The 20649-nt window shown below is 36.5% G+C and overlaps 2 protein-coding genes across 2 annotated transcripts; one reads left to right on the top strand and one right to left on the bottom strand.

The window, feature by feature from the left end:
• The first annotated feature begins 889 nt into the window (after window positions 1-889).
• Window positions 890-11597, top strand: LOC132165498 (nudix hydrolase 19, chloroplastic). Its single transcript, XM_059576094.1, has 6 exons — window positions 890-1525; window positions 2459-2599; window positions 2705-2809; window positions 3115-3214; window positions 5378-5470; window positions 11071-11597. The coding sequence occupies exons 1-6, from the start codon at window positions 938-940 to the stop codon at window positions 11358-11360; spliced, it is 1317 nt and encodes a 438-aa protein (XP_059432077.1). The 5' UTR covers window positions 890-937; the 3' UTR covers window positions 11361-11597.
• A 1514-nt stretch (window positions 11598-13111) lies between these two features.
• On the bottom strand, window positions 13112-15167 carry LOC132165636 (uncharacterized). The gene is made up of 2 exons (XM_059576279.1): window positions 14091-15167; window positions 13112-13756 (listed from the first exon to the last, which is right to left on the bottom strand). The coding sequence occupies exons 1-2, from the start codon at window positions 14772-14774 to the stop codon at window positions 13487-13489; spliced, it is 954 nt and encodes a 317-aa protein (XP_059432262.1). The 5' UTR covers window positions 14775-15167; the 3' UTR covers window positions 13112-13486.
• Window positions 15168-20649: the final 5482 nt, after the last annotated feature.

Raw genomic sequence — 20649 nt, 5'->3', positions numbered from 1 at the left:
ATGATTTTTTTTTTTTCTCTAATGTTACAAATCTATGAAAGTATAATGATATAGAATATGGATTTTGTTTATGGAGTTGGTTTTTTTTTTTTTTTTTTGGGTGTGGATGACTTGGCACTTAATAGTATGTCATTGGTATTAGGTGCTGATATCAACGCTGGCGTGTCAATTGAGACACACATGACATATGACAAACCATTCATTATTTTTAAAAAAAAAAGAAAAGGAAAAAGAAAAAGTGATAAATGAACATATTTTTGAAATTTGGACTTAAAGACCATATTCTTAAAATTAGAAATTCAATAACTAAATTTAAATCCAATAAAACTTAGGGGCTATATTATGATTTTTTTTCTTAGAAATTATTCATCTCATTTTCTACTCATCTCCATATCTTAAATGGAATAATTCATCATTAAATTTGTGGGATCTACGTGTGAGTTTACAAATTTAATTGCAAATTTGAAAAGAAAAAAAAAATGGTTGAAAAATGATGGGAGAGAGCTTAAGGTCCGTTTGGCAATTGCTTGTTACTATTTAGTAGTCTTTACTATAGTAAAAATTGATTGATGTGAGAGAAAAGTAAAAATATTTAGTATGAAAAAATAAATTTTTTTTGTTTGTTTAATAGTGATTTTTATATTTAAATAATAATAAAAAGTGATTGATGTAATGTAAAAAGTAAGAATTTTGAAACTTAATTTTGTTTGGTGAATAGTAATTGGTTGTTGGCAAACGGTGCCTAAGAAAGTTCTCTAACTTCTGTTTTTACGTGCCATTGATCTCAACCATGGCTTGAGTGTAGTGAGCTCAGAGGTCTCCATCTGACCGAGGACACATGTCATCACTGCAACGCTGCTAGTCATCACTGACCTCAGCTCCTTAATATCCTCGCTTTCTTCAAAATGCAGCCACAACCCAATGGACCAACGGAGTCATGCTCTCCTTCCTTTCTTCCTCAACCACCTCTCCCCTCCTTTATCTCTCTAGAAAACTCTCTCTTCAAACGCTAACAAGAAACCTCTCACACACCACCATGGCGATAAACTTACACTACCATGCCTTCGCTGGCAATCCTCTGAGATCCAAGACCCCAAAGCCCGAAGACCCATTTTCACCAATCTCAGCCCTCGAAACCCTCAAGACCCAGCTCTTAGATACCTCCCACAGCCTCTCCTCCCCTGCTTCCAAGGTCCTGCCTTTCAGGAAAGGCAGGCCCTTGGCATCTTCCAGTGGCGGGCTCGGTGACTTGGCGCCAAATTGGCAGCTGGGTTGGATTGGTTTGGATGATTGCAAGGGTTACTTGGCCAATTCTGGGGTCCAGCTGAGTGCGGACTCGTTGGTTTACTTGGGTTCGAGGCCTGAGGACGATGTGGTCTATTGGGGAATTGATGTTTCAGGTGAGGGTGGTCTGGTGCCGGAGTTTGGGAGCAAGCAGCTCAGCTTTGTGGAGCTGAGGACGTTAATGGTGGCAACCGATTGGGCCGATGAGCAAGCTATGGGGGAATTGGCTATTGCCGGTCATGTAAGTGCTTATGGCTATTTGACGAGGATTGTGATTCTTTTGGATATAGGTGATAATATGCAGTTTTGCTCGTTTTGTTGAATGCTGACATGTAGGTGATAGTTGGAGAGTCCCACGTTGGTTGGGTATATACTTTGGTCAGATGCTCTTAACAATAATAATTTTTTATGTGCTTAATAGGTGAACCGATTCAAATTTTAATTTGGTGGCCTATAAAAAATTCTCATGTGCGTGAATTCTAGTTTCACTAGACGTATTTCTGGTATTGATTGACAACATCCTAAATATGATTGTTTTGGCTGCTTGCTTGTTTTTACAAGTTTTATTAATGTTAACCAAGCAAATATCTGTATGGGATTTGCTAAAAAACTTCTGTATGGGAATCAATCTCAAAGTAAGTGCAGATATTAATGTCAAGTATTTTGGGGAAAGAGATGTATACCAAGTGACCTCAGTTTGTTAAGAGTTCAAGGAACCCAACGGTATTTGACTAGCTGACTTGTAAAGCCGCTGTTTGTGCATGATAAATACAATTTTTCTTCATCTTTTGTTACTGCAAAGACATGATAAATACATGATAAACAGCCGCTGTTTGCTGTATTTTAATTATGTACAATTTTTTTTTTCTTATCTGTATTTCTATTTCATACATATTTTTTTAAAAAACCATTCAGAGATTTCGAATGGCTAGTTTCTGCTAGATTTCTATATATGATGTCTGACTGTAGTTTCAGTCTCTGCAAAAGAAGTTCTATAAATGATGACTTTAGAAATGAATGTATGCTTATTCATGCTTCTCATGACCATTTCATGACATATTCCTTTTGTATTTTGCTTGCACTTGCTTTTATTACCTGTTATCTTCCTGCATCATTGCATAGTTAAGGTTGCTGAGAGCTGCACGTATTTTCCCTGGTCTTGGGGTTTGATTAGGCCAGGGCATTGCTAGAATGGCATAGCATATCAAATTTCTGTGGACATTGTGGGGAGAAAACAGTCCCCATGGAAGCTGGGAGGCGGAAGCAATGCTCAAATGAGTTATGCAAAAAGAGGATTTACCCTCGTGTTGATCCGGTATGATTATGCTTAATATCTTCTGCTTCATGTGGTCATTAAAAATCCCTATAAAATGAATGCTTTAGGTGTCACATTGGTTTCTCTGGCTTATACTTATTACAGGTTGTCATCATGTTGGTCATTGATAGAGAGAATGACCGTGCACTCTTAAGCCAACAATCAAGATTTGTACCCCGAATGTGGAGTTGCTTAGCTGGTTTTATAGAGGTATGTGCTTTGTCAACTTCTAAGTGTTGCATGTTTATCTGTCGTCATTAAATTGACATGGTCCATCCCTCCAAGAAAAGAGAGATTGATTTATGAAGAAAAAGATCATTTCGCCTGAACTGGGATGCTTCTGACTTCACTATATGTCTTTGTGATCCAATTGTAGCCAAGAGCGTCTAGAATCTCAATGTAATAAATTCCATCATATGCAGTGATAGTTTGATAAACTATTGTAGTCTTTCTTTAATCTTGTTTCAATAAATTAGTAAAAATATCATTGATTTAAGGCTTTTGATTCTCTGCAGCCAGGAGAAAGCTTGGAAGAGGCAGTGAGAAGAGAAACATGGGAGGAGACTGGTGTTGAAGTTGGAGAAGTTATATATCATAGTTCTCAACCATGGCCTGGTATAAGTTATGCAAAATGCATTTTCCTCATGTGTTCCTAGTTGACACCATTTTTAACACTGTATGAATGCAGTACCTTAAACTTTATGGTTCTGTGTCTTGTCCATTAATTTTTATTTGTTAAATACATTACTTCCATTTTTAAGGCTTTTAAAAAAAATAATAATAAAAAAAAAATTTAACGAAAAAGTCGCAAACATAAAGAACACCTGGTCTTTTGGCCATCTTATGAAAATTTGAGCCTTTTAGTTTAGTAAGTCCTAAATTATAGAGTGATTTAGACTCTCAAATAGAGTCCAAAAAAAATTAATTTTATAATAAGTGATAATGATCCTTACTTTGTTGATAATTCGTCAGTTCAACAGAAACATGGTTTTGGTTAGCTTATAATATTTATATTTTCATTCATACCCCTGGGTGGGAGATCCCAAATTTGTGAAACTTAAGATCTTGTTTTAAATTCCACCCTCCTCTCTCCTTTTTTTATTTTTTATTTTTTGCCCCATTGGTTTTGTTAAAAAGATCTTAGTAACCTTCCTCATAAGAAGCCTTCTAACTCGTAATAAACTTTTGGAATCATTTGCATAAACCATCTTAAAGAATAGTCATCTTATTTTCTTGGTTTTTAATTATAAATTTTTTAATATTACCAACCGTGGTATAATGTTTTGTCCTCTGATCTTTGAGGCCCCATTGGGGGTCGAAATCTTATTCAGTTCAACGGAGCTTTCTTTGGGAAATGGTTATGGCACTATGTGCATGAGAGAGACTTTGGAGGGTGGTAGTGGGTTATATGGGGTGGGCCTTTTGGCATGATGTGTGGCGTAGGAATCCCTTACGGTAGCTTTCCATGTGCTATTTAGTATTGCAAGTTGTAAGGATGTTTCCGTGATAGATCATCTGGAGTTTTCTAGTGACTCTCATTAGGGGGATTGTTAATTTTATCAAAGTGGTGCATGACTAGGAGGTGGACCTTCTTATTTTGTTCTTCAATTTGTTGTTGTATTCCTTCAAATTAAGACGAGGAGGTGAAGCTAAGGCCTGCTGGGTCCCTTCCAAGAAGGTGTTGTTCGATCTTAGATCATTCTATAAAGTCTTATCTCCCCATGATAGTACTCATTTCCCTTGGAAGAGTATATGGTTGAATAAGGTTCTATTGAAAGTGGTGTTTTTTGCTTGGTTGGCTGCGTTACGGAAAAATCTCACTACGGATAATCTAAGGAAACAGCATATCATAATGTTAGATTTGTATAGTATGTGTAAGAAGATTAGGAAATCCGTTAATCACCAGTTTCTCTCCATTGTGAGGTTGCTAGTGCCTTACGGGATTCTATCTTCAATCTTCCTTAATACCTTGTACCACTGGATAGCTGCCAATGATTACTTTCAGATTTCAGGCTTTCTTGATTTTCTTGCTCTTTTGTCTTTTTATGAATATGTGTTTCTGTTGTATACATCATGTGTACTAGGGTTGCGCCCTTGTGCTTAATAATAAATTTTCAATTACTTATCAACTACCAAAATACAGGACTGTGAACATTCTTTGTATCCCATTCTTTGCATCCTCAGCTTCCCCCACTCAGTTGCAACCACGGATAAGTAGTGTTTCCATAAGCTTGTCCATTGTGAGGTTGCTAGTGCCTTACGGGATTCTATCATCAATCTTCCTTAATACCTTGTACAACTGGGTGGCTGCCATTATTACTTTCAGATTTCAGGCTTTCTCGATTTTCTTGCTCTCTTGTCTTTTTATGAATAGGTGTTTCTTTTGTATGCATCATGTGTACTTGGGTTGCACTCTTGTGCTTAATAATAAATTTTCAATTACTTATCAACTACCAAAATACAGGACTGTGAACATTCTTTGTATCCCATTCTTTGCATCCTCAGCTTTCCCCACTCAGTTGCCACCACGGATAAGTAGTGTTTCCATAAGCTTGTCCTGACAGCATGATTAGTTGAGAATACTTGGTGTTTGTTTATTCTGCACTATTTGTATTTTTTAGTTGATTTTTCAGCTCTGTGCTTTTCTGTATCAACTGATGAGATTGATGGTTACTATTTCCCTAATGATGCACATATAATCAGTTTATACAAATCTTCATGTAGTTTTTCGATTATTGTCTGTTGATTTATTGTTCTCTTGATTTTATTTTTTCCCAGTGGGGCCAAGTAGCATGCCATGCCAGCTGATGGTTGGCTTTCATGCATATGCAAAATCACTAGAGATAAACGTGGACAAGGAGGAGTTGGAAGGTACTTTCATCATTTACCAATGTTTAATTTACCCTTTTTCCTCTTGATTCTTTCTCCTTGTCTCTTCTCCATGATGAACGGCTCTTCTTGAAGCTATTGTCTACAATTTTTACTACAATCTCATTTACAAAATGATGTGGCAGTCCCTAATTGGTAAAATAATTAAGAGAAATTGATAAGCCAAATTTTTTTCTTAAAGGGAAAATTCACTTTACTCCCCCTAAAGTTTGAGGTGATTTTTAATTTGAATCTCAATGTTTAAAAATTTGCAATGTACCCCCTAATATTTCAAAAATTTGCAATTAACACTCTCCATTACTAATTTCCGTCTAAGTAGACGAAAATGACATCACGTGCGTCTCACGTGGGATTTTTATGTTGCGTCTTCCAATTTTGCACCCAATCTAGCTAGTGAAATGACCTAATTGCCCCTCATTAAAACCCAACGCCTATTTTGATTTTTTTCTCGTAAATTTTGAACAGTCTTCGGCTCACGCGACTCAACTTGACCCATTTCGTCCAATTGCTCCACCATGCGCTAAGATCCATTCGAAGTTTCGTGAAGTTGATGATTCGTGATATGGGATCTCGACGCCGCTGTCAAATCCATTGACCCCAACGCCACTTTCACGAACCCAAGCCACCGGTTCTTCGCCTTCAAATCCTTCGTGTGCGTAACCATGTTTGAGGGCTTCAATTTCCCTCAATTTGATCAGTCCCAATGACAACCTCTCAACAAACATCGCCACCACCTCTTCTTCGACAAGTTGAAGAAGCTCACAAACGTAAACCCTAAACAGTTTCTTTCCCAGAACCCAAACTCGTCGTTTGCAAAGTTCGCGAGCAAGTACCTCCACCTCGTACACGCGAAGATTGGATGCTTTCTCTTTGGCAACCTGAACCAGCGAAAGCTCGTGAACGCTGGCGGCATCCCCGACTCCACGTTCTTCGTTGCGTTTGCTGAGACTGTGAAGCGCGTGTGGCTTTTGCATTTCTTGGCATTTTCGGTTCAAAATTGACGAGAAAAACAACAAGACATGTGTTGGGTTTAATGAGGGGCACTATGGTAATTTCACTAGCTAGGTTAGGTGCAAAATTGGAAGACGCAGCATAAAAATCCCACGTGAGACGCACGTGATGTCATTTTCGTCTACTTAGACAGCAATTAGTAACGAAGGGTGTTAATTGCAAATTTTTAAAACATTAATAGAGTACATTGCAAATTTTTAAACATTGGAGTTCAAATTGAAAAGCACCTCAAACTTCAGGGGGGGTAAAAAGTGAATTTTCCCTATTTCTTAATTATTTTATCAATTATAAACTGTCACATAAGTTTTTAAATGATAAAAGTTGTAGTACCGCCCTTTTACTTTTCCTTGAAAAAGGAAAATTCCATTTCAAGTACATGTGAAGTATAATTGGTGCTTGACTTCATCAAATAAATCAGCTTAGCAAAAGGCAAGAAGCATCACATACACAAATAGAAAGTTGAATTGAGAATGAACCTACTTTAAGATGCAGGGATTTAGTTTATCCGGATGGGGGTTTGTTTAACATGGGAATGATCTGTACCATTTGTATAAACTATGCATTTAGCAGCAAAATCATGTCTTGTTGAAGTTTTTGGATATCAACCAGAATTAGTGTTTATTTTGACTGTATAATTTACACAAGTTCTTACACTTGTATAGTTTCATGGGCAGTGGCAAAAAGGAATAATGCGAAAAGTAACCATCGCAGGAAGAATGTGATGGTTACTAATTTGAGCAGTGGCAAAAAGGGCAAGAGGGAGGTTAGGAATCTGGAGTGCTCGGTGAATTATGATGCTAGAAGTGTGAGCTCTGGCCGTGGCAATAGGAAGGGGAGGGGGCAGGTAGTAGTTTTATGAAGCTAAGCATTCTATCTTGGAATGTGAGAGGGTTGAACAAGAGAGATAAACGTTTGAGGGTGAGTAATATGCTCAAAGATTGGAAGGTAGATATTGTATTCCTTCAAGAAACCAAGCTTTAGGGTATATCTCGCAATATTGTCTGCAGCTTATGGGGTGGAGTCATGTGGATTGGTGTTGTTTGGATTCTAGTGGGGCCTCGGGTGGTATTTTGATTATGTGGGATAATAGGGTGGTGGAGAAGGTTGATGCTTGTGTAAGGGCTTACACCCTGGCAGTGTCTTTCGGGAATGTTGTGGATCTCTCTGTTTGGGCTTTTGTAGGGGTGTATGACCCGAATCTAGATAGGGATAGAAGGCTCCTTTGGGAGGAGTTGGCTGGCGTTCTAAGTTGGTGGTGGTGTTCTAAGTTGGTGGAACATGCCATGCTGTATTGTGGCTGATTTTAATGTAACTCGGTTTCCTAGTGAAAGATCAGGTGGAGCTCGTCTAGATTCTGCTATGATGGAATTTTTTGATTTTATTTCTAAACAAGGGCTAATGGACCTTCCTCTTGTTGGGGGTTCTTTTACTTGGTCGATTTCTAATGATCCCCCCCTCTAAGGTCAAGGATTGATCGGTTTATTGTTTCTCCAGAGTCGGAAGCCTGGTTTCCAGGGGTTAGGCAGAAGAGGCTTTCACGCCTTTGCTTGGATCACTTCCCAATCATTCTTGAGCTGGGGGATGTGGTAAGGGGGAAGCTTTGTTCTTGCTTGTAAGCTCAAGGCCCTGAAGATGAATTTGAAGACATGGAATGAGGAGGTGTTTGGCAACATTGGTAGGAATAAGAGGATTCTTCTTTAAGATCTCTGGGTGTTTGATGTGCACGAAGAAAGTAGGCCTTGGATGATGAGGAGCTAAGGAGGAAGGCGGAGGTGGTTCGAGAGTTAGAGAAGTGTACCCTTATGGAGGAGGTGAGTTGGAGGCAGAAATCTAGGGTGATGTGGTTGGTTGAAGGAAGGTGATAAGTGCACTAAATTCTTTCACTCTATTTCCTACTCTAATAGAAGATACAACTCTATAGATACCCTTATGATTGGAGACAATCCCTCTTCAAATCCGGCCAAGATTAGTGAGCACATTGTTGAGTTCTATCAAAAGCTCTTTTCTGAGCAATGTAGTTGGAGGCCTATGGTAGTAGGCATTTCCTTTGATTCCATTTCGGAGGTAGAGGCTCGTTGGTTGGAGAGAGACTTTGAAGAGGAAGAGGTAAGAAAGGTAGTGTTTAAGATGAATGGCAATAAGGCGCTGGGCCCGATGAGTTTTCTATGGCTTTCTTCCAAACTTGTTGGGAGGTTGTGAGGGAGGATATTATGAAGGTGTTTAGTGCATTTCATGCAGGAGGGGTGTTTGAAAAGAACCGCAATGCTTCTTTCATTTCGCTTATTCCGAAGATTCCTAGTGCTATCAATCTCAAAGACTTTCGACTGATTAGCCTTGTGGATGGTATCTACAAAATCTTAGCCAAGGTTTTAGCAAATAGATTGAAGGTAGTTTGGGATAAGACTATCTCCAAGTCGCAAAGTGCTTTTATCAAGGGTAGGCAAATTCTAGATCCTATCTTGATTTCTAATGAATGCCTGGATAGTAGGTTGAGATCTAAGGAGTCAGGGGTTATTTGCAAAATGGATCTAGAAAAAAGCGTATGATCATGTGAACTGGGATTTTTTGTTGTATTTGCTAAGGAGGAGTGGATTTGGGGGGATTTGGTGCTCACGGATAGAACATTGCATTTCATCGGTGTGGTTCTCGATTCTGGTCAATGGTCCTCCTAATGGTTTTTTTAGCAGTTCTAGGGGATTAAGACAAGGGGATCCCCTGTCTCCTTTGTTGTTTGTTTTTGTGATGGAAGCTTTGAGCAAGATGATTTTTGCGGCGGTTCATGGGGGGTTGTTAGAAGGTTTCAAGGTCAGTAATACTACTTTCTCACATCTTCCGTTTGCTGATGATACCTTAATTTTTTGCAATAGTGTGCCTGCCCAGTTACGCTATTTGCGGACTTTGTTTTTGCTGTTTGAAGCTGCCTCTGGTTTGGAGGTTAACTTGGCTAAGTCGGTGTTAATCCTAGTGGGGAATGTGGAGCAAGTGGGATTGTTAGCCGGTATTCTAGGGTGTGGGGTTGCCACTTTGCCTGTAAAGTACCTTGGTCTTTCGTTGGGGGCCTCTTATAAGGCTTATAAGCATATTTGGGATGGAGTTATCGAGAAGTTAGAACATCGGTTGGCCAATTAAAAAAGGTTGTATTTGTCAAAGGGTGGTAGGGTCACGCTTATCAAGAGCATTCTCGCTAACTTGCCTACTTATTATTTGTCTCTTTTCCCTATTCCAGTGAGTGTTGCTAAGCGCGTTGAGATGTTACAGCGCAATTTCTTATGGGGTGGGTTAGGTGAAGAGCTCAAGTACCACTTGGTGAAGTGGTCGAAGGTGTGCACTCTGATTAAGGAGGGAGGGTTGGGTATTAGAAACTTAATGGTGTTCAATCGCGCTCTTCTAGGGAAATGGTTGTGGCGTTATGGATCAAAGGGAGATATTTGGTGGAGGGTTGTGGTAGATTCGAAGTTAGGAAGTTTATGGGGAGGGTGGTGTTCTCTTGAGCCTGGAGGAGCTTTTGGTGTGGGGTTATGGTAGAATATTAGGAATGGGTGGGATACTTTCAAAGGCTTTACGAGATTTGAGGTGGGGGATGGGACTAGGGTTAGCTTTTGGCATGATTTGTGGTATGGAGATACGGCTTTCAAGATAGCTTTTCCAGGTTTATTTAGTATTGCTTGTGTGAAGGATGCCTCAGTTGCGGCTAATTTGGAGGTGCTAGGTGGTTCCAATCAGTAGAATGCAAGCTTTTCTAGAGAGGCTCGTGATTGGGAGGTGGATGTATTTGCCTCTTTCTTCCATGTGTTGCAGTAAGCCAGAGTGAGACGATAGTGTGAAGATAGATTATGGTGGATCTCCTCAAAAAGAGGCATTTTCAAGGTCAAGCTCCTCTTTTTATCCTTGGCATGTTCTGAAGGGAGGAGATTCACTTGGAAGAGTGTGTGGCGAATGCAGGCTCCTCCGAGGGCGATCTTCTTTGTGTGGTCTGTAGCTTTGGGCAAAATTTTGACCCTAGATAACCTCAGGAAACGACATGTGATTGTGATAAACAGATGTTGTATATGCAAAAGAAGTGAGGAGACGGTGGATCTTCTTCTTCATTGTGAGGTAGCCTATGCTTTGTGGAGTGCCTTTTTTGGTCGTTTTGGGTTGTCTTGGGTGATGCCGAGACGGGTTTTCAATTTGCTCACCTGTTGGTGGTCTTCGGGGAGGAGGGAGAGTGTTGCGGTCTAAAAGATGGTGCTTGCTTGCATTTTTTTTGTGTTTATGGAGAGAGAGAAATAATAGGTGCTTTGAAGACTTAGAGAGGTCCTTGGAGGACATATTATCCTCTTGTTTTTATACTTTGTACCTTTGGACTGTTGCGTATGTTTTCTCGGTGTCGATTAGTTATGATAATTTCCTTGTACGTTTTTTCCTTTCTAGTTAAGTGATCCTATTGTATACTTCCAGTGTACTTTGGAGCGCCTTACGCTTTTAATAAGACTGATTATTACTTGTATAGTGTCATGGGTTCACAAGATGAGAATTTTTTTATCTGGCAAATTTTGTTTTACATAATGTTTCTATTTTTCTTTGCGTAGATGCTCAGTGGCACAGTAGAGAAGATGTGAAAAAAGCTTTGACATTTGCCGAATACAAAAAAGCTCAAACAACAGCTGCAGTCAAGGTAGAACAGATGTGCAAGGGGGTTGAGAAAGGACAGAACTTGTCTGCAGATTTCAACGTGGAAAGTGGTGAACTTGCTCCCATGTTCATCCCTGGGCCATTTGCTATTGCCCATCACCTCATCTCTTCCTGGGTCTACCAAGATACAATCAATGGTGTTGAAGCTCTTTTAAAACAACCTAGTGGTTCTATGTCAAGTTTGTAGAAGCGGCTCAAATTCGTTCTTAAGATAGCATGATTTCATGGAAATTATTTTCTTTTGATCATCAATATATATTATATATTGTTTCCCAGGATTGTAAAGGGTAGTTGGTATCCAAATGCCTTGGAAATTCATTATGATTTCAACTTGTCATTGTTGTAAAAGATCCTACAGCCTCTGCAATGAGTCCGAGCTGTTCTCTTTCTTTCAATTATTTATTTTAGGGAAAAATTTACTTCACCCCCTATAAGTTTCAAGAGTTTTTCAATTTGAACCTCAAAGTTTAAAAATTGGCAATGTACCCTCTTAATGTTTTAAAAATTTTCAATTTAAACATTCCGTTACTAATTTTCGACAAATTGGACTAAAATTTCTAAAATTACATAATTATCCTCAGGCTTTTTTTTAAAAAAAAAATTGTCTAATTTAACAGAAATTAGTAACGGAAGGTTTAAATTGAAAATTTTTGAAACATTAGGAGGTATATTGTCAATTTTTAAACTTTGGAGTTCAAATTAAAAACCTCCTGAAACTTTAAGGGGTAAAGTGGATTTTCTCCTTTATTTTATTTTGTTTTATTTTAAATTTACACTCATGAGTATGTCATTTTGACCATTTGATTACATATGGAGGCAATGGGCAAATTTCAAGCAACACTCCAAAGTTAACCCTGGCCACTTGTATTAAAATACATGTTTCTTAGATAATCAAAATGAAATTGATTATTTAAAGGAAAAAGAAAAAAAAAAACTTTAATGTAAAATGGTTTAATCATGGATTAAACTCAATCAATATCTCTTTTATATAATTTCATCAAAAAGAAGAAAAAAAAAATCATATTCATTTTGAACTTTTCCACATTTAACGAAGAATCAAATAAAGAGGAAATTTTTTAAGTTGTTTAATGGCAAAGCCTGTTGCTTCCTCAAGTCTTTAAATAATTTCTTCACTTTTTGCTTTTTGTCCATTAGAAATATTTATTTATTTATTTTATTATTAGTATTTTTATTTCATATCACTAAGCAAGATCTATGCCTACGCGTTACCTATTGGCTATTGATGGAGTCATATCAGAAAGCACATTGAATTTATATCCATAAGATATCCGTAGACAAGAATCACAAGATGGGAAAGATGTGGGGTATAAATGACCCACTTTGAGCACCAAATTAACATTTTCTTTGGAAAATTTGTCTCATTTTCTCTTATTTAACTTGATATTGGCTGTAGAAAGAAGGTTTAGCCGCCACACACATGCATAAAGAAGACCTTTGCCACTCTTTGTCGGGACAGTACCTTTCTCTAGAAAAACTTATCAGGTTTTCTCTTTCTTGATAAGAACCTAACTCTAGTTTTCTTCTTATCTTTTCCTTTTCTTTTTTTTTTCTTTTTCTTTTTTCCTCTCATTCTTCTTTTCCTTTCCTTATTTCACTACTATCTTATTATTCTGATCCTGAAATTTGTTAGCAGTGCAATAACTTTTACACCCAGCAACACAGAACATACTTTTGGATAGAATGAGTATATGCCATATAAAGGGTGCACATAACCCAAATCGCAGTAGATTATTCAGATGATCAAACTAATCAGGTTGATTGATCTTTCCAGCAGCTCATACTCAACTATGGAGTTCTGATGCATATTCCTCCTATACTCTCCTTGCATCAAGTTCTTTGCCCTTTTCATTTCATTATTGGGAGAGATAATGTTAATTCTCCAATTCCACATCGGAAAGATGAACAACCCACATAAAGAGAAAAAAATCATAAAGATACTCAAGGACACTAAGTCTCATACGAGTTTCTTAGTAGGTGAAACTGTGCTTTATAAGTGATTATAGAAAATTTCAAATTGACTAGTTCTTTTAGAGTGATAGCGCAAATGTGGCTACCACTTTTCCTAGGTCGTTACAAATACCATCTAAGCCATGCCTTAACACAAAGCGAGTCACATGTCCAATTCTATTCTTTGGTATGGTCTTTCTGCTTACCACCCTTCATAGCCTTCATAGACTCAACAATATACAAGCATGGGCACTGCTTTTTGATACACCAGCATATTCCAACCGTGATGACTCAAAGAACTTGTACATATTTTCGGTGATGATGCTAGGTTTTCTAATGCACCTTTTATGTAGATTTAGCCCACTTTATAGTTGACCTGGCCAAAGCATCCATGGGGTCAATACATTTCTTTAGAAGAGGATCATCATGAGGCAGAAGACCATGCATTTCATCAGAAGCAAGGATGACAGTGTTCACAGCCCTCACCAAGAGAAGTTGGATAGCAATTCTTAAGAGATTCCTCGCCCCTTCAATGTCTCTTCTGTTCATTGCATCAATTGCAGGAAGTACAATGTGCTGCATGCTTGCTTGGTCTGGCAACACAACCTCAAAGCCCTGCACATTGAAGGTTGTCGTTTCAAGCACAAAAGAGAGCAGGTATTTTAGGGCTGGCCATTAGTGTCAAGTGTCAACCAGTGGATCATAAACACAAAATGCAGACATAAGCTTATAGCTTTTAATATTTTGGTTACTAATGATCTTAGTTTGATGAAACAATTTATAATTCAGAAAAATATAAGTCAGCCACAAAATAGTAGTATAGAACTTGAAAGGGGATCTCGATACCAAGTCTCCATTTGAGTTTGCAATTTCAAAACGTGGGATTTAGTTTAGAATCGCACTTTTAGTACTTGAAATCTAGTGCCAAAGTCACTCTAAATTGGGTTACCTGACTTCGTAGTTTCTCCTGATAAAAACCAGAGATTGAAGCTGCATGTGTAGCAAGCACACCAATTCGCACATCACTTCCAGCTTCAAGTGGCCTGAGCTTTGCTTCGCTGAGCTCCCTGGCAACACACTCACCTACATGAAGGAAAGGTAAAGAACATCCCTCAGAAATCTCACTGTGCCACGCATGTGAGAGATGGCATGGCATGACTATGCAACGAGCTCCAGACTGCTCAAGAAACACCCTTTTGCGCTGCAGATTCCCCACTATTGGGTCATGATTGAATTGGATTTTATCATTTTTACCCTTGAATGAATGAAATGAGCCAAGAACTGGAAGCCCTGTACTTATTGCTGGGTCGCTGCAGACAACGAAAGGCATACATCCTTGTCCATCTTTAGAACTCCAAAGGACAAGCTTTTCCAAGAAAATCAGAGTAGAAAAGACAGACACCCCTCCAATGATTCCAACTGTATTTCGTTGGCTGAGCAGGGAATTTGGGGCCTGACATCTTTTTAGAGCCAAATTCCTCTTGGATTCAAGTAAGTTTCCACTCTCATCACAGTGTATAGGCTCTGAAGATGTTTGTGCTGCTACAGATGGATTTCTGAACTGGGTTTTATTCTTATTTACATTACCTAGAACAACTGGCGGGCAATTTAATGGGTGGAAGGACATTGTCATGGCCAACACCTATCCTATGAACTTCACCTCTGAAGCTAAAATCTCTCACTTGTGAACAAAACCCAGCTCTTAAAAACTCTAGAGACTCTCCATGGAATCTTCACTCTAAAACACTAGTATTTCCATCTCTAACAGCCAACCCAACCCACCTCAAAGAATCTTGTATGCCATGGCTTCCAATAGACAGATCCATTATGATCCCAAAATGAATCTAAACTAATTAACTCATGGTTGGGTTATAGACAGATTTCAGAATCATAACCCAAAAAGACATCAGAATCAGATTTCCTTCAAGCACATGATCCTCCAACTTTGGAAGGCTTTTTATACATGCACATATATATCACACTGAATGTACCCAAGCCATGTGAAATCAGGAGGAATCTACATAATTGTAATAGCGTCAGCAGTTGCCAGAGCATCATTGTCAAAAACATGGATATTTAATATATAATTTGTAAATATCCACAATAAGACAAATCTTTCTTATATTGACATGCATCACTTTTAATTGTTGTCTACATGTACGACAAGGATGGCACTTTGGAAAGACATAATAATAATAATAATAATAACTGTAGAGTATCTAACCCTTCAGATTTAGTCTCCTACCATTGTTGGTGATCAACCTAATTTACAGAAAAGAAAAACTCAGGAAGTTTCAAGACAACCAAATATCATATATAATGACTTTCTCTTCACAAATGATTACAGCAAAAATGAGTGAAAATTCCAATAAGGGTTGCATAAAAGTTAAGCAACAATCAACGGAAATAACCTCTATGAATGAATGATGGAGAAAAGCCTAGCTAGGGTATTAAGCAAATAATTTAAAAAGCATTTTCGTCCTTCACAATGGAGAGAGACGTGAATCAATAGCAACTAGACACGCAAGGATTTAACTCGAACATTATACCAAGAATTTAGAGGTAGACACATATTCAAAAGTCTTTCTCAGTCCATTTAGCTGGAACCGACAATTGTTTACACCACCCGCGAGCCAAACACTAATTTTATATGAAATTAGCATATTAGAATTAAAGGGTTCGATCGGTTTACTTAAATGAGTTGGGTTAACATAATTTGAATTCGATACGAGACATAAGTCCTAACAATTTTTGACACGACCTGCGAAACTTAAAAAATTCATAATATTTTTAATATTAAATGCAGAAATAATAAAATAGACAAGATATTTTATGTAGTTTGGTAAGTCTATTAACTATATCCACAGATAAAGCTCAAAAGACTACATTATGTTCTTATTGAATTGATTTGTTTACAATACAAATGATCCTTATTTATAGGGATAGAGAGAATACAAAAAGATAAATTTTTGATAAAATCAAATCAGTATTAAATATTTCTGATTTGATTTTATTAATTACAATCAATACAAAGATATTCTCGTAATATCAAATATGACACTATATATTCTATCAAAACTGACAAAATTAGTAGAATAGGGTTGAGGATCGTCTGACCTGTTTTATTAAATGGATCAAATTAAGATTGACATATATAATCTTATATCTATATCTCAACATAATTTAAACCACACGTGTGAACACAATTTACCGCCCCTTATATTTAACTAGCGAAGGCTATGAATCAGCCTTTAGCATCTTGTTCTTGTTAAAGTTAAAAATAATGTAAGAAAAAATTGTTTTATGTTCCAATGGTTATCCCCATGACCAGTCAAATTGATTGTCTCATAAATCCTGACATCATGGGGTCTAAAATGATTGGTTTGATCAGGATAAGTGAGACGGTTTGCGATAAGTCATGTTGCTGCCCAAGCTTATCCAGTCTTTGATCATGTGTCATTTGATGAGCTCAAATCAGCCAGAGCTCCTCTGGGTATATATGAATCAATTAGTCCTGGAATCTTCTAATGGTTTTTTCTTCTTCTTGGAAAATGATGTCTCATTTGATTAACAAAGTGGAGATGTCCAAGTCTTACAAGCCATCATGCTCCGAGAGAAAAATGTTGCATTGATAATTGATAAGGTTTAGTGTGGAAGATAAACACTAGGGATTAAATCATTAATACGTGTATTGCACTATTTAGCTCTTATCTTAGCATTTTCTTTACTTTCTTTTAAATACTATTTTTATTCATTTAGCTAGTATAGGCATTTTACCCTTCTTTATTCATTTCATAAAAATAGTTGCTCATAAATACATTGAAGATTTTTTTTTTTGGAAAAATGCAGTTTTTCCCCCTGAAATTTCAGGAGTTTTTCAATTTTAATCTCAAAGTTCAAAAATTGGCAATTTACCCTCGTGAAGTTTTAAAAATTGGCAATTTAAACCGTCCGTTTAATTTTTCCGTCTAAATGGACGGAAATCTATAAAATTACATCATTATCCTCAGGCTTTTTTTCAAAAATTTCCGTCCAATTTAACGAAAATTAGTAACGGAAAGTTTAAATTGCCAATTTTTTAAACTTCAATGAGGTAGATTGCCAATTTTTGAACTTTTGGGTTAAAATTGAAAAACTCCTAAAACTTCAAGGGGTAAATTACATTTTTTTTTTTTTTTTTTCATCCACACTTAATCTATGCTTTGTTTAATAGCCATTTTGGCTGACTTAAGGGCAACATAGTTTGCCACCTTTCTAACACGAACAATATGCCAATCAGACGTTTTATTTAGAATTCCTTAAATATCATCTACGATATATATGTCCATACTTGCTCCAATTTCGTCTCTTGGATTTGACAGCATTTACTATTTGAAGTGTGTCGGTCCCTTCCAATATGATTTATTGAAGACCCAAATCTATACAAAATTCTACACGATGTAGGGCTCCCAGGGCTTGAGCTACAACCGGTTTTAGATTCCCCAATTTTGTCGAGCTAGCCAGCCAGAGATGTTAAAAAAAGAATTGCTTATTTTTTTTTTTATTAGGGTTAAATTCATTTTACCCTCCTAAAGTTTCAGGAATTTTTCAATTCGAACCCTAATGTTTAAAAATTGGCAATGTACCCTCTTAATGTTTTAAAAATTTTCAATTCATATTCTCCGTTACGAATTTCCGTCTAATTGGACAGAAATCATTTCACATGCGTCTCATGTAGGATTTTGATGCTTTCTATTCAAATTGCCCTCATTACCCTCAATTTCATAGGTTTTAATGAGGGTAAAATTAGAATAGAGGACATAAAAATCTCCCGTGAGATGCATGTGAGATGATTTCTGTCCAATTAGACGAAAATTAGTAACGGAAGATATGAATTGAAAATTTTTTAAGCATTAGGGGGTACATTGCCAATTTTTAAACATTGAAGTTCAAATTAAAAAACTCCTGAAACTTTAAAAATACAGTGAATTTTTTCCTTTTTATTAACAAATTATTGTTTGGCTTTTTCTCTCAATATAATATGGTGAGACATGGTGAAAGGTAAGCTTGTACCTTGGTATGGGTGCTTGACCAAGTAGAAGCACTTTCATTTAAATTATTTAATCATGTATGATTTTGAATGGGAAAAAAATATCTATGGAGATTATGCACCCCAACAAAGTCCTGCCTCATAGGCTCATGCATCTTTATCACCCAACAAACAGCTCTTCTTTCTTTACCCAAGTCCAACTTGTGCCAAAGACTTAGAATAAGGAAACAAATAAGTATTAATCAAATTATATTGAGGAATTTAGAACAAATAACAAATTTACTCCAAAACCGCTTCATATTTCATATCATCGTTCGGAAAAACTCTGAATTTTTTTTTTTTTTTTGAGTAGAAACTAAATTCTCATAAATCAAAGAACTTCTTCTTGTTCAGCAAGTACAGAGCTATGAATAAAACTGGGACATTCTCCCACCCACACTTGATCTAAAGATCTGATAATAGCATTCTTTGCCACTATATGTGCAACACTATTTGCCTCCCTACCGGTATGTCTAACAGACCAAGACAGGAAACTATGAAGATACCGACCATACTATGGTGGCTAAATATGTGACAAAGGACATTTTATGATTGTTTTTATTGTTTATAAAATGTTGGATTAATTCGATGGACTCAACCCTCACCACACAAGAAGTCAACACTAGTTGAATTTAGAGAATTTTTATATAACCTTTTTTTTTTTTCATTATTATTATTTATATGTTTTTTTTGTTATTTTGACAAGAAATGTCATCATCATCACCTACCATCACCGGAGCCACATCATTGTTGTTTGTTACATGTCGTAATCAAACTACCAAATGTGTAGAATACCTAACTACTTCAAACCTTCATTCATTCTTTCTTTTTCTCTTCAACAACATCTTCCATTCATTTCTAGAACCTCTAATTTGATGACCGGCTGTCATGAGAGAAATCTACTTATAATTTGTAAAAATACCATTCAACTGTATTCTGTGTTCCGCTATTGTGAAGTCATTCTATAAGTCATTATTATATCACTTTTGTATCACTTTAAGACCTTCATTCATTCTTTCTTCTCTTCAACAACATCTTCCATTCATATCTAGAACCTCTAATTTGATGACCGGCTGCCATGAGAGAAATATACCTATAATTTGTAAAAATACCATTCAACTGTATTCTGTGTCCCGCTATTGCGGAGTAATTTTATAAGTTACTATTATATCATTTTTGTATCACTATAAGAGTGTTTAAAATTGTGTTTGAGAAATCGAGTTTTTAAGTCTTTTTTTTTTTTTTTGGGTCATTTTTTGAGTTTTTTAGACTTTTAAAAGCGCTTTCAATTTTTTTTTACCAAATGAGAATTTTTTTCTTTAAACGAACTTTTTGAGTGTTAAATGCACTTTAGTTTCATCAAACGCACACTCAAACAAGCCCTAAGAATGATGTGACTTTTAAAATTAATATTTGATTAAAATAATATAATAATCAATTATAAGGTTAATAGAGATTTTAGAAGTTATATCGTTTTTGAAGTGACACAAGAGTGACTTTTAATATTACTCGGTAGTGTTAGGACTAGAACTAAAAATTGAGGTTAAAGTGTATTAAAAAACATTTTAGGGGCCAAAATAAAAGAATGAAAGACCTAATTTAAAAAAATAAATAAAAAATTTAAAGGTCAATATTTTATTATTACTTTTTTTTGTAGAGGGAGCTAGGGGGCATGGGCCGCCGCATGGCCCATCCCAGCCCTCCTTATTCTGTCACTAGCTCTCGTGCTCTAAATTATATTATTGAGTATTTACACTTGCCTAGCTAAAAGTGGCTAGCAATAATGTAATTTTGAATAAAAAATCACCCACTAGCTAACTATTTTAACCAAATTTGGTTATATATTAAAATTTTAAAATTATGACACTTCGAAAGAGTATAAATAAAGTATGCCCCAATTTTATTTTTTATTTTTTTCATTCTATCAACAAAGAAAAATGAATAATAATAATAATAAAAAAAAAAAGTCATTGAGAAATAATATTTAAAAAGAATAGCAAAAGTTGATTGTGAAAAAAAGAAAAAAAGAAGAAGATGTAATAGCTTTAAAAAAATAGATAATTAAAAGGGATAACTTCACTTTAGAAACATAAATTACCACGTGATTTGATAAGTTTCTAAAACTTCAAAACCTCTCAATTTGAACTCCTAAACTTTCAAATGCAGTTAATTTGAACTTCTTCGTCAGATTTAGCCGTTAATTTCTAACGACAATACCTAAAAAGACCAAAATATTCATAATTTTTTTTTAAAAAAAAAATACCCGTGGGTCAGGCCAGACCCATGCGTGTCTGGCTGTGACCCACGACTGGGTATGGCACGAGCTGTGGGTTTGCACAATAACCAGGGGTGGTTATGGGTCTAAACAGTTCGGTTTTGGCTAAGCTTTTATTTTGAAATTATCGGTTAAATTGGTAATCGGTTAAAACGGTTTGGTTAA

The sequence above is a fragment of the Corylus avellana genome, chromosome ca11, assembly GCF_901000735.1.
Source record: "Corylus avellana chromosome ca11, CavTom2PMs-1.0".
NCBI lineage: Eukaryota > Viridiplantae > Streptophyta > Magnoliopsida > Fagales > Betulaceae > Corylus > Corylus avellana.
The sequence above is the reverse complement of the archived record's forward strand: the minus strand, read 5'-3'. Positions and strand labels throughout refer to the sequence as shown.